Below are 17,837 nucleotides of genomic sequence, written 5' to 3'. Positions count from 1 at the left end.
TGAGCCCAAACATGCAATGAAGGGTACCCAGATATCAGACAATTATCCAGGAATTACATCTTTGAAGAAAACCCAAGATGTCATGTAGTTGGATCAATGAGTGACATAGGTGCACTAGTGTAGCCATAGAACAAACTTAACTAGTTCTGTTATTTGTTTATTTTTGATCAATTGCCTCCATCCAGGACCACCAATCTTTTCTGACATTTTGGCTCTTTACTTTTTATTTATTTATTTATTTATTTATTTTAACAGAAGTTTGTCAAATACATTTTCTATACACTGTAAGCAAGTATGTGGGTTGTGTGGTGGGGCAAGTTTACTGCTTCTGCCTTACAGTTCCAGCAGACTGTCAGCTTTGGTAAGAATATAGATGTTAACACACTTGTTACATAAGTAATTTCAAAGAACGCAACAAAAAAGTATAAATAGCACTTGATTTCATATTTAACCAGTAATAAACCATCATAAATCCTGCCAGATCAAAACTGCTAACATCCACATCATCTGCTCTATTTTAACAGTAACTTCACACATAAAGTCAAGTTGGTTTATAATGTGTCTGTGTACTTACTTTTGCAAAGTGAAATGTCTTCTCTCCAAATAAACGATTGGCCATGTGTAGTGCAGATGTTGATTCCTTGTTGTTTATAATGGACATCAGGTTGCTAAATTCAGAGTGTACAGACTCTTTGATTTTGCTCAAATGTAATACCTAAAATACAAACAAAAAAGAAGCAGTGCCAGTGCACAATAAGATGAAAAAAAAGATGTAGAGAGCTCTTCAGTGAGATGCCACAGGGGCACCATTTCTGGTTTCCAACAGAACCATCCACCTGAAAGTTCCATAAAGGTAAATAACAGGCTTCATAGATGACCATAATTTGATGGTAAAAGATCTGCAATAGCCATCATGGGTTCATAGTTTTAAAAAGGCTCTTGCTGTATACAATAATGCAGGCTATGTTCAGGATTTCTTGATCTATCAGTATTCTGCTGGTAATCCAAAGAATACAAAAACAATTTTATTTGCAAAGAACCCTTCCCCGAATTAAATATTTCTTTCTCAAGCAACAGTTTTACCAGAAACCACACTACCCAGTGAAGTGCCATTAAAGAACTATAGTTTTTAAGAGCATATGTAATTATTGCATCATATATTAGCATATAGTACATTAGAAAGAGAAATGGTTAACAAAACAAGCAAACAGAGTATCAAGTAAAACTATAATAGGAACTGTTATAAGGATTACAAGTTACACTTTATATTTTCTTTTGTGTGCATTTTATTTATTATTTATATTGAGAAAATAATCAAGTATACACTTTTTGGTACGTTTTTTTGAAAAAGGCTGATATTATTTTCAAGACCTTTTAAAAATGATTTCATTCTGGTAATCTCAGAATTGAATGCTGGACTGTGCCATGTAACAAAGGACAAGAGGACAAAACTAAATGTAGGATAAATGCATGTCTTACCAAAGTTTGTTTTAAATTATTATTACTGCTGAGAATTCTGAATTTCAAAATACAAACTCATAAAATAAAAAATATGTATATTAGAAAAATAAAAACATATAAATATGTAAATGCAAGCAACAATAATGGAAACAAGAAAGGGCTAAGTAGATAATGAAAACAGCAGACAGACAAAGGATCAGTTAAAAAAATAAATAAAATTCACACAAAAATGCAGTATAGATACAAAATAAAAATACACATACAAATCAAAATACATATAAACAATTAAATTAATACATTTGTAAATATATGTGCTTTGATGTTGCCATATTTAACTTGGTTAGCTGCCCTATAGCAGGGCTATATTCTGTCTTTTTTTAGATAGATAGATAGATAGATAGATAGATAGATAGATAGATAGATAGATAGATAGATAGATAGATAGATAGATAGATAGATAGATAGATAGATAGATAGATAGATAGATAGATAGATAGATAGATAGATAGATAGATAGATAGATAGATAGATAGATAGATAGATAGATAGATAGATAGATAGATAGATAGATAGATAGATACTTTATTAATCCCAAGGGGAAATTCACACATTTAATGCTACTTGGATAGGCTCAATCCCTCTGAGACCCTGAAATGCATTACGTGGTCTTTGAAATGTAATGTTATGAAACTTGGTTAACATCTGTGTACAGTGTTATGTCAAGGGACAGAATAAAATGAATATTTACAGTATCAAACTAAAGGATGCAACACTTTCAAAAGATCTTTTAGCCCATCGGATTCTCATGACTAAAAATGGGTTTATGTGCTAGTATTGAACATCCTTCATGCATACTCACCTGTTCCATCTGTGTGGCAGTGTTGCCCCCTGCCCCTAAATGCACCATAGTAAGAGCAGTGGAGATGTTTAATGGTGAGAAGAAGACATTACCACTCTTGTCAATCTCACTTAACTTCTTCAACAGGTCCAGGGAGAACTGCAAATTTGCATAGCTCAGAGTCTCCATAACTTGAGGTCAGAGCTAATCTGTCAAATAATGCAACACAAAGAAACTTGTCAATTGTCAATTATTTATTTTTTTTTGTTTTGTACAGTCTGTCAAAAATATATAACAAAGAAACAAACTGGGACATGTCTAAAAGTGGAAATCACTAACAAAGGCTGGGTAAAAAAGAGTTAATTGATATATCGTTCATGTTTGGGACATACTGTGATAAACATTTAACAGATAAGGACATTGACAAATCTCTGTTTGGTTTCATAGAATGGCATCTTCATAGTGAATCTGCTGACACCATGAAACAGCACTTCATTCCTGTGTACAGATACAGGAAGATACCCTGCACTCTCTTTTAGGAATTGGTGGATGAACCAAGAATTATATAGCCAAATAAAATAAGCAATTAGTTGATTATGTACCAATACAGCAAAAAACATGTGAAAAAATCATAACCAATTCATAGGAGGCTCTCCCACTGACTGTCCATTTGTTATCGACTTGCCCAATGAATAATATCTAAGTTCTTACAGTATCAATTAACATTTCTTATTTGAAAATAGTGTTTCTTTGAAAGAAATTACTTGATATATTATCATGTATTTATAATATTTCTTTTCATTTTGAACACGTTACATTTTCTAATAAACGCCATTATTTAGTACTGTATCAGTTGCATTTTCACAGAACAAAGATTTAATCAGATTCTTGTTTACCTTCAAAAAAATAAATATTTACAGAAGAGAGAAGTGGAGTAGTCAGTTTGAGAAAATATAACAGCTATAATATTTACAACTAAAATGAGGTCTACAATTACTGTAAAGAGTACTTGTAGAGAATGTTGAAAAATGTATGCCGTACATTGAATCAGAGTTTTTCAATGCTGAGTTAATTTAATGTTTCCAAAATTTTAAATACCATATGTCTTGTGCTAGAAGTGTTGTAAAAGTTATTATGTTACAGAGATCACAGAATAATAGTACTCCACTCTGCATTATTCCAAAAAAGTGCTCCTAGACAATGGGGTTCTTTTGTAGCTATAGTATTGATTAATCAATAGGTCAAAACACAGGTCCAGTAGGGTATGGGCTAAGGACATAATCAGAGCATGTGTCAAGAGGAAGAACATGAAGACATTGCTCGCAATGAGTGTATATTTTCGTCAGGAAGTCAATATAGATGTATGCAAAGTATAATGTAGAGCTAAATTAGCCCTTGTCTTAAAAAAATTGAACAAGAGTATAGTTTGTCAATTTAAAGCCTGAGAATCTAACTGTAAGGTTCTTTTTATTTTGCTTTTTCAGATAACCAAGGGACTGTTGTGAAAACTCTGATATATTCTGACATAATTCCCTTGCCTACTTTGTCAAGCTTACATTCATTCCCCCTTAAATTTTGGATCTTCCATCCTCTTGGGAATCCAAATAGATAGATAGATAGATAGATAGATAGATAGATAGATAGATAGATAGATAGATAGATAGATAGATAGATAGATAGATAGATAGATAGATAGATAGATAGATAGATAGATAGATAGATGTCAATGTGAGCATTTGAAGCAGTGGACTGATTTCATTGAAATCTGGTAGATTAATTGTTTGAGGAAATTTGTAGGAAATGTTTAGTTTCTGTTTAGATATCTTGAATAAAGAGTAGTGTACAAATTCTTGAAATTTTAAAAACTCACATTTACAAAAAAAATTAGAATTTTTAAATTGTAATCGTGAAAATGCAATCATGTCTGAACGTTCATACTGTATGCACTGGACCTTCTATGATCTTATTTTCCTTTTCTTTATAATATCTTCTTTATAAATGATTGTTGTTCAATCTCTTTTGAATATCATCCATCCATCCATTTTCCAACCCGCTGAATCCGAACACAGGGTCACGGGGGTCTGCTGTAGCCAATCCCAGCCAACACAGGGCACAAGGCAGGAACCAATCCTGGGCAGGGTGCCAACCCACCGCAGGACACACACAAACACACCCACACACTAGGGCCAATTTAGAATCCACCTAACCTGCATGTCTTCGGACCGTGGGAGGAAACCGGAGCACCCGGAGGAAACCCACGCAGACACAGTGAGAACATGCAAACTACACACAGGGAAGACCCGGGAAGCGAACCCGGGTCTCCTAACTGCGAGGCACCACTGCGCCACCGTGCTGCCCTTTGAATATCATGCTTAACAATAAATTTTCAAAAATACACAAATAAAGCAACAATTATATTAAGTTATATTATAAGTAGAAAAACAGTCAGTCATAATAGAAAGTGGTTCAATGTGGTTGAAACAGTTCTAAGTTTAAGTATCAATCTTTAGGGAAAGAATAAGAAGTGAACTGGAGAAGTCTATCTCAGTACAGCAGTTGTTCCAAAGGTTCTCTATCTAGACTTAGCTATACATAGGAACTTGTCAAACAATCAAGAGATACCTCAGATGTTTCAAAATTCTGGAGCTGGTGAAGAGGGAAACCACTAAAATGGAACAGCCACCAAGATTTAGAATGACTTCCCCTTCTTCAGGGTCAAGAAGAGTGGTGTTAAAAATCAGTAAACAACTACCGTATATACCCACGTATAAGTCAGGTCTTGAAACCCAAAAAATCGATCATAAAATCAAACCCCGACTTATACGTCTGTTCAGAAATGTGACCCTTCATTATTTTCTTTTTTTTTTTTACATCTTCTTGCCTCCTCCAATTTCGCATATGTTTCTCAGAAACATCAAATTTTGTTGCACCAGTGCAGTTACAAATTTCCTTTGCCAAGTCAATGACTTAATTTAAAACCAGCTTCATGTTTTCTTCTGATCAAATGCTCCATCACAGATAAGGGATGCTCTTACGATAAAGGTTTGTGAGGGTGTGAGATACAAAAAACACAAAACAGTGCAAACGTCGCTTCAGAATAGTTTAGGTATTACCGTGTGGTGACATAGGCACAATACATAGAAAAAAAGGGAGTGTGCTCCGTGGTTACTCTCTCAGATGGGCGTTAGCATATCATAATCTCTTGGATCAATAGCATGAGTCTTCCGCATTCAACTTATACAACCGACATTTTAAAATACTGGAAATTATAAGGTAAAAACAAGCCCCGACTTATCCGCGGGAGAACTTATCCGTGAGTATCTATATATATAATTCACTAAGCCAGAAGACAAGTAGCCGACCATGGAAAGCACGCCGGAAGGGGCGTGGATTCACTAAACCGCCAACAAGTAAGACGCCAATGGTGCACGCAGGAAGGAGCCACGTCCACCAACTCTTAGACCATTGGATACGACGAAAAAATCACAGCCACGCCCACCAACTCGGACGCGACGCCTCGAAAAACATGCCGTCATTTCTGTTTGTCTGTGCCACAGTCCACTTGCAGCTCTGAGCCACGTTGACTTTTCATTAGTCAACCTCAGTGGAATCTTGGTTCACACAGAGGCAGCGCCAGAGAGAGACAGAGGCACACACAGGCAGCGCGAGAGAGAGAGCCGCGCGCACACACGGGCAGCGACAGAGGCACACACACACACACAGAGGCAACGCCAGAGAGAGACAGAGGCACACACAGGCAGCGCGAGAGAGAGAGAGCCGCACACACACACAGAGGCAACGCCAGAGAGAGACAAGCGCACACACAGGCAGCGCACGAGAGAGAGCCACGCACACACACAGAGGCAGCGCGAGAGAGAGCCGCGCACACACACAGAGGCAGCGCCACAGAGAGACAGAGGCACACACAGGCAGCGCAAGAGATAGCCGCGCAATCCTTTAAAACTGAAGTTAAAACATAATGAAGGAAGCAGTCTTTAAAAACCAATAAGCCCTGTGCCTCTTTTTCATTAGCGTCTCACCTGCTTCAGGCCCTGCAACAGTCAAGACGCTCTCTCTGCAGCTGACCTTCTCTGTGCCTGACTCCACTACTGTCAGTCGCCTGATTAAAAATGGCCTTTTGAAGGTGAGCTATGGACCCGCTATACCACAGGAACACATTGCCTTCGAGCCTGCTCTCGCTCACTCTAACATAGCGGCTTTCTCTCTCTCTCTCTCCTCACTCGCTCACACACTGCACAGGGGAGAAATGCCCGAAGCACGAGTCTACCCGGAAACCGTTTCAGCCACACTCCCACGCCCCTCGCTACACTGTGAGTGCGATGATTATTTATTTAAAAATGGGCTTTTGAAGGGGAGCTGTGGACCCGCTATACCACAGGATCACCTGTGACATTGCCTTCACATTGTTTTCCTTTTATTTATAATCCTGTTGAGCAGATCAGACACCCAGGCAAACAACACTGAATAATCAATAGCTGCAACAACTTTGCCCACCCCCACTCCTCACCTGAGTCGGTTTCGTCTCTGTTCAGCAGTTTTTGCCAAACTCGGTCCTGGTGAACCCCTGTGGCTGTAGGGTTTTGTTCCAACCAGATTCCTAATCATTAATGCTGGTGAAACTCATCCGGGATAAGTCGGTTTTTCAAACACAGCCGTGTAGCAGATTAGTCTAGCAAGATGTAATAATCCGAGATGAATGCGCGCCCTCGCGCTGAGTGAAAAGCCAATATATATTGAGTCTACAAAACATGATCAGCAAGTCTTTGATAGGCTGCAACAAAATGATGAAAGAACGGGCGCATTTTTTTCACACAAGCTGAGTGGGTGGGTGTTAGTTAATTAGCAACTCGAAGGATTTCAAGATATAATATACACAAGAGGTAACACTGCAAAAGCGGCCCAAACCAGAAAAGACAGCTGGCAAAAAGTGTCTGACAAATTAAACGCGTGTGCATTGTACTTACTGAAAGCAGCGTTACAGATTTTGCAAATGTTCATTTTTTCCCTCTGCTTAAAAAACATTGAAAAAGCGGCGCGGATTGGTTTGCAGCATGTAAAACAGTTTGTTTGTTGCGGATAATTTGCTATCCACACAGGGAGGAACCACGAAGCGAACCCACAATCTTCCACTGTCTCCTTACTGCAAACTATCTGTACTACTACAGCACCACAAGGCAGTTAAAGAATGCACCGGGCCACATGTTCATTTTTTCCCCTGTGCTTAAAAGACATTAAAAAACTGTTTCTCAACTGTGACTCCGGAACAACTCAGTACGCGAAAAGCGGCCAGAATCGCAAACAACAATGAAAACTCTACGTGACTCACAGGTAGTGATAGGCCGCTCGATACTCAGGTTTCGACACTGTGTCGAGCTTTCGAAGCACTGCAGATTTTAATACTTGATCGAATAATGACATCTGTGATTTAAGGATTTCACATTTTCTTTCTCAAATGTGCTTACCTATATCATGGCAAAGTACAGGGATAAACCTTTATTTTCTGTCTACTCCGTTTTAATTAAGACAGACCAAAGAAAACATTTAAGGCTATTAAATGTGATCTCAAGAAAAGATCAGGGTTAATTATAATACTAATAATAGGAGCGATTATAATGATACAGTGCAAAAGTAAATACTAATTGAAAGAGCCGGGAATGCATGAGGTGAGGTGTCTTATTTTGTTTAACTCTTGCTATCGTATAGTGCATTCTGCCTGTCGGCGTTAGTTATATTTATATTTTTTAGACATCACACACTACAAGCTGCTGACGAACCCTTCTCTTCGTTGTCAGTCTGTAGCTACGAAAAAATAAAAGCAATACGACTTTTAACAGACGTCATTGAAGTGTATCATAAGTTTCTGTAACGTTAACGAAAATGGCCAGGAGGTGTCACGTTAGAGGTGAGTGTCAAATGCTTCGAAGCTTCGATACGATTTCCGACACAATTGCTTCAAATGTGTTGATGCTTCGCGAGGCTTCACCCCGCCCATCACTAGTCACAGGTTACTGAACGAGAAATCAGCAGACTAGCATGACGGATGGGGCGTAATGGGCGTCCTTCCCCTCTCCTCCGGATTTTTCAAATGTTAATTTTTTCCCTGTGCTTAAAAATCATTAAAAAAGCGGCCTGATTATGCGGCGTATGGTTGGCTAGTATAAGGTAAATTACAAGAAGCAAAGATGGAAAAAGAAGATTAAATATAAATACTAATAATTTAATCGGAAATAGTGAATCATGGTTTCAACATAATTTCTTTCACAATTTGTGTAATTTTCCATACCTTTCCTGTACAAAATAGAACTTGTATCACTACAAGGATCATAATGCAAGTGTATTGCATAAAAATCTATAAAAAAAGAAATCAGTTTAAGGCCAATACACTATAATAGTAGAAGAATCTAAACTGGAGAAGACAGGGGGAAAGTGAAAGAGAGAGAGAGAGAGGTAGAGAGAGAGAGAGAGAGAAGAGAATTCCCTTAAATGTTATGCAGAAGATACTGTACAAGTATAGCCAAGCTCTCTTGGAAATGAGAGGTTCAGCTCTGTTTAGAATGTCAGCCTTTTTTGGAGAATCCTTGGATTGGCAGTCAGCATATTACTCATTACATTCAGAAAGAAATATCAGGTAATTTCAGTATCCTAATTTGTAGTTTCTTCCTTTGTGCAGAGCGAGATATTATTTTAGTCAAAAAAAATGGGCTTGAAGACATTTTCAGACAGATACTACACAGATCTCAGAAGCAGGCAACTAGGATTAAAAATGCTACAAATATTCAGTAATCCCTCCTCCATCGCGGGGGTTGCGTTCCAGAGCCACCCGCGAAATAAGAAAATCCGCGAAGTAGAAACCATATGTTTATATAGTTATTTTTATATTGTCATGCTTGGGTCACAGATTTGCACAGAAACACAGGAGGTTGTAGAGAGACATGAACTTTATTCAAACACTGCAAACAAACATTTGTCTCTTTTTCAAAAGTTTAAACTGTGCTCCATGACAAGACAGAGATGACAGTTCCGTCTCACAATTAAAAGAATGCAAACATATCTTCCTCTTCAAAGGAGTGCTTGTCAGGAGCAGTGACTGTCACAGAGATAGAGAGAAAAGTAAACAGATCAATAGGGCTGTTTTTCTTTTAAGTATGTGAAGCACCACGGCACAAAGCTGTTGAAGGCGGCAGCTCACACCCCCTCCGTCAGGAGCAGACAAAGTGAGACAGAGTTTGTTTTTTCAATCAAAAATCAATACGTGCCCTTCGAGCTTTTAAGTATGCGAAGCTCCGTGCAGCATGTCGTTTTCAGGAAGCAGCTGCACAAAAGATCACAACGTGAAGATAATCTTTCAGCATTTTTAGACGAGCGTCCGTATTGTCTAGGTGTGCGAACAGCCCCCCTGCTCAATCCCCCTACGTCAGGATCAGAGAAAGTCAGCGCAAAAGAAAGAGAAAAGTAAGCTGGGTAGCTTCTCAGCCATCTGCCAATAGCGTCCCTTGTATGAAATCAACTGGGCAAACCAACTGAGGAAGCATGTACCAGAAATTAAAAGACCCATTGTCCGCAGAAACCCGCGAAGCAGCGAAAAATCCACGATATATATTTAAATATGCTTACATATAAAATCCGCGATGGAGTGAAGCCGCGAAAGGCGAAGTGCGATATAGCGAGGGATTACTGTACATCCATCCATCCATTCATTTTTTGTCATTTATTGGGACCAAGGTCATGGGGGCAGCAGTCTAAGAAATGATGACACTTCCTTCAAATTCTCTCAGGGGATACTGGAGCATTCCCAGGCTAACCAAGAGATATAAACTCTCCAGCATGTAATGGGTTTACTCCAAAGGACTCCTCCCCAGTTGGACATGCCCGAAACACCTCCCCAGAGTGTCTTCCAGGAGGAATCGTAACCTGATGCCCAAACCACCTCCACTGGATACTTTTGATGCAGAAGACATTCCTAGCATAGACATTACAAGGGAAGCTGAGGAGTATGATTCCCTCTAAATCTGGAGCACACCCTCTGGTCCCCTTTATTAAAGATGGGGATAATCACCCCAGAATGCCAATCCAGAGGCACTGTCCCTAGTCTCCAAGCAATTTTAAAGAGGCATGTCAGCCAAGACGGTCCAACAACATTCAAAGCCTTTAAGAACTCAGGACGAATATCATCCACCCCAAAGCATTGTAACCAAGAGTTTTTTAACTACTTCAGCGACTTATCTCCAGTGATTGGTGAGTCCTCCTCCAGGTCCCCTAACTCTGATTCTTCAAAGGAAGGCATGTCGGTAGGATTTATAAGGTCCTTGAAGTGCTCTTTCCACCATCTGTCTATATCCCCAGGTGAGGTCAGCAGCACTTCAGGCCCATTCATGAATCATTGCCTCATTGTGGCTGAAGGGACTATTGTGTCCTAGTAATCCTAGGAGCTATGTTGTCTGGACAATTGCCCCTGGTAGGGTCACCAAAGGCAAACTGGTCCTAGATGAGGGCCCAGACTAAGTGCGGTTCAATTAATCCTTATGAAAAGACAAACCAATGATCCAGTATTCTAGGGCTCTACCCTAGAGTCAGGCCAGGGAGAGAGCATGTCAGAGAGCACCTGGTGGATTAGGACTTTACCTGGAAACCCGGCGAGACACAGCTCAAAGGAGCAACATGGGTCCATCCTCCAATGGGCCCACCACCTGAAGGAGGAGCCATAATGGTTCAGTGCACTGTGGCCTCAATGGTGGTTGATGGCAGGTGCCGAAAACTACCTCCAGGGACATGACCCATGCTACAAATGTTTAATATGGAACTAAATGAGAAATGACATTACTCCTGCACACTTCTCTAAATATCCTAGCAGTTTCAAAATGTCCTGCAAGCCTTTTTAACTATGCACATGCATTGAGAATTTAAAAGAATTTTAAAATACATTGTGACTGATACCTTAAAAAGATTCAGGAAACAAATAAAATTTCACAAAATTACATAATCAGTATATATTCATGGGAACCAATTTGTCATAAATATTGGAAAGAGGGGGGCAAAACATTTTATCTTAAAACACAGATAATAATCCAGCAAAAGAATAATAATAATCTCACACTAGTATAGCCCAAGAAACACATAGCCAAATATTGATTTAATCCAAAGTATAAGCATCTCTTAAATGGGCATACATCAATAGCTTTGTTAAGACTCTGCAGATACCAGATGGTGTCCTCTGTTGTTCCCCACCATTAATGACTTGATGATTATTATCTTCACATTCACTGCTGGAATACTATAAAAGTTCTCCATGGTCAATCTTTCACTGCAAAAACTGACATTGTGCATTGATTGGATGGTGATATTGCATGTTTTGCATACATCATTGAAGAACAAGTAAACAGGAAACACAGTTAATTGTTAGATTATAAATTAAGGAAAAAAATTAGATTTCATTAAATTTTGTAATTATATTTTGGTAATCCAATCAGCTCAGAGGCTTAAATACAGTAGTATTTGGTTATATGTTTATATATGGTTATAGTTTATGGGGATGCATAATACAATTATAATTGTGTTGTCACCAACACTATAAGCTCTTTGTTTAGCTGGCAGGTTAAATATAGAGCTATACTAAAATTGCAATGTATTTTTCATTAAAGTAACACAGATTTGATGGAAAGTGCTCTATTTCTATGCCAGTCTTCTTTTTTAAGGACATTCAAATATCTTAATGTATTGCTTCACGTTTTGCAAAAGGAATGTTAGGGACTCTGAAAGATGCAAATCCAGAATACATCAAATAACCATCTAAGACAAATAATTCAGTGAGCTATCTAAAGTGACTAATAATTATGCACTATTGTTATTTATACTATTATTTCCATCCATAGCCCTGCCTCTTCCTGTCAAGACTGAATAAAATTTGGCACCACACAAGATAACAGTCAGTTTACACTCATATCTGAGAAGACGTTACTAAATAGCATATGCTGATACAAAGACAATTCATTGTTTTTCCAAATTTTCAACATCTGTAATATATGGAGATCACCAGCAGGTGTCTCAGCTCTCTACCTCTGTTGGTTCTTTTTATTAAACTATGAAGTTAAAATGCAAGTTATAACACAATCAGCTATTAGTCTAAGATTCTCCCTGTGTCTGGGAAGAGTTAACATGGTCAAAAGTAAAAATTAAATGGTAAAACTAGGTTAAAGCCATGGTTTAGCCAAGATGGGTTTAGTTTTCTCAGCCTTTTCAAAACAACACTTCATTTAGTTATATGATGGTCTGCACATACACTGTCAAACATGCGTGCATGGGAGACAACTTGAGGACTTGTCAACTTGTAATTCCACCACAAACCAAGAGTTGGTGCTGTCTTGTAATACTTCTTCTCTCCTTCCCTCTGCAGATCCAAAAAACAATATTACATGGGTATATGACATTACTTCCAGATCTGGGGCTTTTGGACTTGATCTTTCAACCTTACCAGACTTTATAACTGGCACCACCACCATCTTTCTCCAGTCTAATCGAAGACTTACGTGTGTGGAGATGTTCTACAAGGGTGTCCCAACCCTTTGTTTGTGTTCTTGTTTCTTTCTGTAACATGCAAGCTACAAAGGTATAATAAAGTAGAGGTGTGACAATGCAGGTCTGACTCCATGCTCCCTCTGCTAATTTGGGAGCCTCTTGAACCCGACACTGTCGATAGTCATGACCAGGATGAGCTGTACAAATGATGACACCACAAGAAGCAAGGGGAAGGTGCAAAGTGCTTTTATTAAAAACAATCCAAAATCAAAGTGTTCAGAAAGTGCAGTGCTCCAAACTATCAATAAATAAATAATCCATAAAAAAGTGTTCTTGTTGAGGTTAAATTCACAATAAATAAATCCATTAAAAACAAGGTTAAAAACAACTGGCAGGAACAGTGCTTTTTAAAAACCCGGTGCCTTTGTCTTTTAACACTGACGGCTCCCCTGCTTATCCAGTGCGGGCCTTACAGTAGAGGAGTCGCCCTAACAGCAGACGCAGCTGACCTTCCTCAGGTCTCGTTGCCTGCCGTCCCATGGTTATGGACAGGTTCCCTTGCTGGATCAAGACTTGGGTCCCAAACGGCCAGGGCTCTCACACTGGGGCTCTCCTTATATGGCGAGTTGCTTCTTTTACGCATATCACTCTGCTTCCCCAAGTTATTCAAACAGAGTGATCACTCCTTCAGCCCCCAGGCGCCAACTTCTCACGCCACTGAAAGGGCTCTACTTCTCAGCTGTCTGCCTTCTCCTCCTCGACCACGCTCCCTTCAGCTCGCTCACACCGGCTTACCACTACTCCTTCGGCCTCCTTACTTCTTCTCTGTTTAACCTCAGTTCATTTTCCTTTCTCAATCATTTTTTTCTTTTATCCCCCTCGCACTTGTGCTTCCCCTTTTAAAATGGGGACGTGGCACACCTGTGTCGATCAGCAGCTCCTGGCACCAAATAGGGTCACGGATGATCCTACACCTGTGCACTTACTGTAGAACTGCCCACTCCCGTATCGTGCCTGGGAACTGCTCTAGCCACGCTACCATGCTGCCTCCTACCAAGACGAGATTACACCGATTATTTATTTAAAAAGATGCTGATCAGCTACAAGAGGCAAAAGTATTAACTTGGAACTCTGATATTTTAGGAACTACAGCTCGATCTCACTTGAGTGTGCTTTCTTGTCATGTACAAAAAGATTTACTGGAAATGGTTTATTTACCAATCTTTTAGCAAAAATACATACTGTATGATAGGAAAATTGTGAGAATATAACTGGATACCTGACATTTGGATTATGCAAGACAAATTAATAATAATAATAACAATAATGATAATTTGGATTTGTTTTATGGATGTTTTGATACTGTCTCCAGTTGTACAAACTGGGTGCTCATTTAAGCCCATTATATCAGGAATTTTGTTATCTCATTTCTCCAAGAAAAGATGAGAGTTAAAGTTTTTACTCAGCCATCACTACAAACAATGCGGGGGTGAGTAACGGATTCAAAAATACACATTTTTGAGTTGAGTGTTCCTTTAATCTTGTTCTCAAAACAGATCCATCAGTATTCTTTCAATTATGAATTATACACTCAAGGATACCATTTGAAACCAAAGAGAACTGATTTTTTTCAGAAGCCAGAAAGAAATTCTTCCTACAAAGGGTCATGCAAATCTAATACAAACTAAGAAGTCACACAGTTGAAACAGAAATCCTGATTATTTTTTAAAAGGATCTAGATATGATTTTAGGTCAACTTAGCTATTAGCTAATTAAAAAAGCTTTATGTATGGAATGGTTTCCTCTAGTTTGTCAAACCACCTATAGCCAGCAATACTTCCAACGGATTCAGTCCATTCTTTTTTACAGACAAAAAAACTGCAGTCAGAGTTTTTGCTTTTGTTACTATTTTTAAATACTGTACATTCATCAGAAATAGTAGTTGTATTAATACTGTTATTTGTACAGTATATAATGAAATTCTGATCTTGGGATGTTGAAATTAGTTTTGCTGTGTTACTTTAATGTGCAAAACAGGGTCACAACTGCCTGGGACCAAAGGCAAGATGTAAGCAATCTGGGCTGACAACAACAACATTCATCAATTATGTTCAATGTAATCATAGTTTAAGCAAAACATAATTTAGCATTCTTGTTAGTAAATGATCAACACCCAGTTCTGGCATTGTTACTTGAGGAAAAGGGTAAAAAACTTCTAAAGATCCGTAACTCTCAGCAAATGCTCATTATGTTTTACATCTCTCTAGAACCCTCTTCCCATTTATTTGTGTGGCTCTGTCTGAACTGACATAAAATTCCTGCCTTAAGCCCTACTTGTCCTATCTGATTTTTTTAATTTATGTGCCCTTATTTGTGTTTGTTTCAACAGTCCCTCCATCCCTTACATTGTGATTGTAATACTTTCACAATGTTGTCATGAAAGCTTGATCCAAAATAGATCTGTTTCTCTTCTATCTTAACCTTGCTCCCATTTTCTCATATACACATCTTTGTAATTTTATATTGTAACTATTTGAGTTCTACAACTCCTATAGGTACAGTGCTTTCAAAATTTGTGAAGTTTACCTTGTAACATCCCAGGGTATTCTCTCAGTACTGCATACAGTATTTTAGTTATAGCTGAATTTGATTTTATTTTATTGTACTGACTGCAGTTTTACAGATTACTGTAATCTTGTTTGTGCTGCAAACATCGTAATGGTGGTATGAAAACAAGTGAGGACTTATTTATAGCACACCTTCGACACTTGTTTGTCTGTACACCATAATGTGCTAAAGTACATTTACAAAACCATCACTCGAAGCACACTGAAATTTCTATCTGTAAAGACAAAGTACACATTATTATTTTTAAAAAAATTTCTTGTTTCACTAACCACTTTTTAAACCTGCAAAACATTCTCAAACCCTCTTTATAAAAAGACCACGCAATTTCATGTGCAAATTAATATAAATTAATAGTGTTGCCCTGTACTAATTCTGTTTAGAAGTTACAAGTTCTGTAAAGTTCATGTACAATCTGTTTATAGCGAACAAAACGGAAACATTATGGGTGGATCTGAAGGCGGAATAACTGTAAACGCAAGTGGATAGTATTGGCTAATTCAGAATTTCAACGAATGAGATTATTGTTACTCTATGATAATCAAAAACTCACCTGTCCAATTATCAACGTTTGAAGTTGTCTATCAAGTGTAACTTTAACCAAACATTTCACAGTTCGCAAACCCTACCTCTTTGAGGTTCCGCCTTATAGAGTTTCCTCTTAAATAACCTGTGTGGTGGATTGCCGGTTTCCCATTCCGGCCCTCACCCCCAGGCCTCCAGCAGGGCCTCATGGACTATGTAGTTTCTACATACAGCCCTGCTGGATACATTGGGGGCCACCAGGCGTCACTGTAGGGGGGCTCGTGGGCTCTTATGTGCCCTATAACCCGGGGGTACATCATCATCACGTGACAGGAAGAAACGACATGCTCCCGGGTTGAGGAAAAGGACTGTTTACCCTGACCCGGAAGGAATAAGGAACTGTGGACTGTTGGACAGGAACACCACCGGGTCAGGGTGTATAAAAAGACTGTGGGAAAGCCCAGACACTGAGCTGAGCTGGGAGGTAGGAAGGCTAAGTGTCTGGGTGAGGAGGAGTATTGTATTATTGCGAGAGAATTGTTTATATGAGTGTAGAGTGGAGGGTGCTATGTGCACTGTACAATAGTAAAATAAATAGTTATTGTAGTTTCACCTGGTGTTCAGAGTGGTACCTGAGGTTTCAAGAGGTGGACAAAGACATCTACTGCGACATCTAATGAGACATTGAATGGTGTCCTGGGGGATCTCCTCCCAGATCTGAACCAGGGCATCACTGAGCTCCTGGACAGTCTGTGATGCAACCTGGTGGCGTCAGATAGACTGAAACATAATGTCCCATCCAGAGGTGTATTATGGGAAAGAGTTCAGGTGAGTGAGGGTGTAAAGGGGGAGGGTGAATTGTGGGGGATGGGGGAGGTACAGTCAATGGTATCAAGTCCTTCATCCTCTCGCCACATGAGGCCGGGCATTGTTGTGCACCAGGAGGAACCAGCATAGGGTCAGGCAGCATAACGTTCTCCTGACCCTTTCACGTCTGTCACATATGCTCAGGGTGAACCTGCTGTCATCTGTGAAAAGCACAGGGCACCAGTGGTGGACCTGTCAATTCTGGTACTCTATGGCAAATACCAATAGAGCTCCACGGTGCCCACTAGAGGACATTGGGCCCTCAGGCCACCCTCATAAAGTCAGTTTCTGAATGTTTGGTCAGAAACATTCACACCAGTGGCCTGCCTACTGGAGGTCATTTTGTAGGCTCTGGCAGTGCCCATCCTGTTCCTCCTGGCCCAAAGGAGCAGATACAGGTGGGTCCTGCTAATGGGTTAAGGTCCTTCTACAAGGGGCCATGTCCAGCTCTCCTAGAGTAACTGCCTGTCTGTCTCCTGGAATCTCCTCCATGCCTTTGAGACTGTGCTGGGAGACACAGCAAACCTTCTGACAATGGCACGTGGTATTGATGTGCCATCCTGGAGAAGCTGGAATACCTGTGCCAGCTCTGTAGGGTCCAGGTATGGCCTCATGCTACCAGTAGTGACACTGACCGTAGCCAAATGCAAAACGAGTGACAAAACAGATGAGGAGGGAGAAATGTCAGTGGCCTCCACCTGTTAAACCATTCGTTCCTGTTTTGGGGGTCGTCTCATTGTTGCCCCTCTAGTGCACCAAAGCAGCTGAAACTGATGAACAAGGCCCTCTGCTTCTTAACTGACGAGATCAATAGCCCACAAGTTTCACTGAGTTGATACTATACTGTCATTCAAAAGGGTTCCTTTAATTTTTTTCAGCAGTATATATATATATATATATATATATATATATATATATATATATATATATATATATATATATATATATTGTGGAAAGCATACCCCCAGACACAGACAGACAGACACCA

The 17,837-nt window shown here is 39.3% G+C and overlaps 1 protein-coding gene across 3 annotated transcripts in view; it reads right to left on the bottom strand.

The window, feature by feature from the left end:
* Positions 1-17,837, bottom strand: part of LOC114653612 (leukocyte elastase inhibitor A-like) — a 76,217-nt gene that overhangs the window by 15,320 nt on the left and 43,060 nt on the right. For 2 of the 3 annotated variants that reach the window (XM_028804023.2, XM_028804021.2), the window contains exons 2-3: positions 2,321-2,508; positions 575-715 (exon numbers count right to left, since the gene is read on the bottom strand). In XM_028804023.2, coding sequence (XP_028659856.2) covers positions 575-715; positions 2,321-2,488 — 309 coding nt within the window. In that variant the 5' untranslated portion in view covers positions 2,489-2,508. The remainder of the gene's footprint in view (positions 1-574; positions 716-2,320; positions 2,509-17,837) is intronic. The other variant, XM_051928854.1, reaches the window with a different exon arrangement.

The sequence above is a fragment of the Erpetoichthys calabaricus genome, chromosome 6 (assembly GCF_900747795.2).
Source record: "Erpetoichthys calabaricus chromosome 6, fErpCal1.3, whole genome shotgun sequence".
Taxonomy (NCBI): Eukaryota; Metazoa; Chordata; class Cladistia; order Polypteriformes; family Polypteridae; genus Erpetoichthys; species Erpetoichthys calabaricus.
Note: the sequence above shows the minus strand (reverse complement) of the source record. Positions and strands in the feature narration are given on the sequence as shown.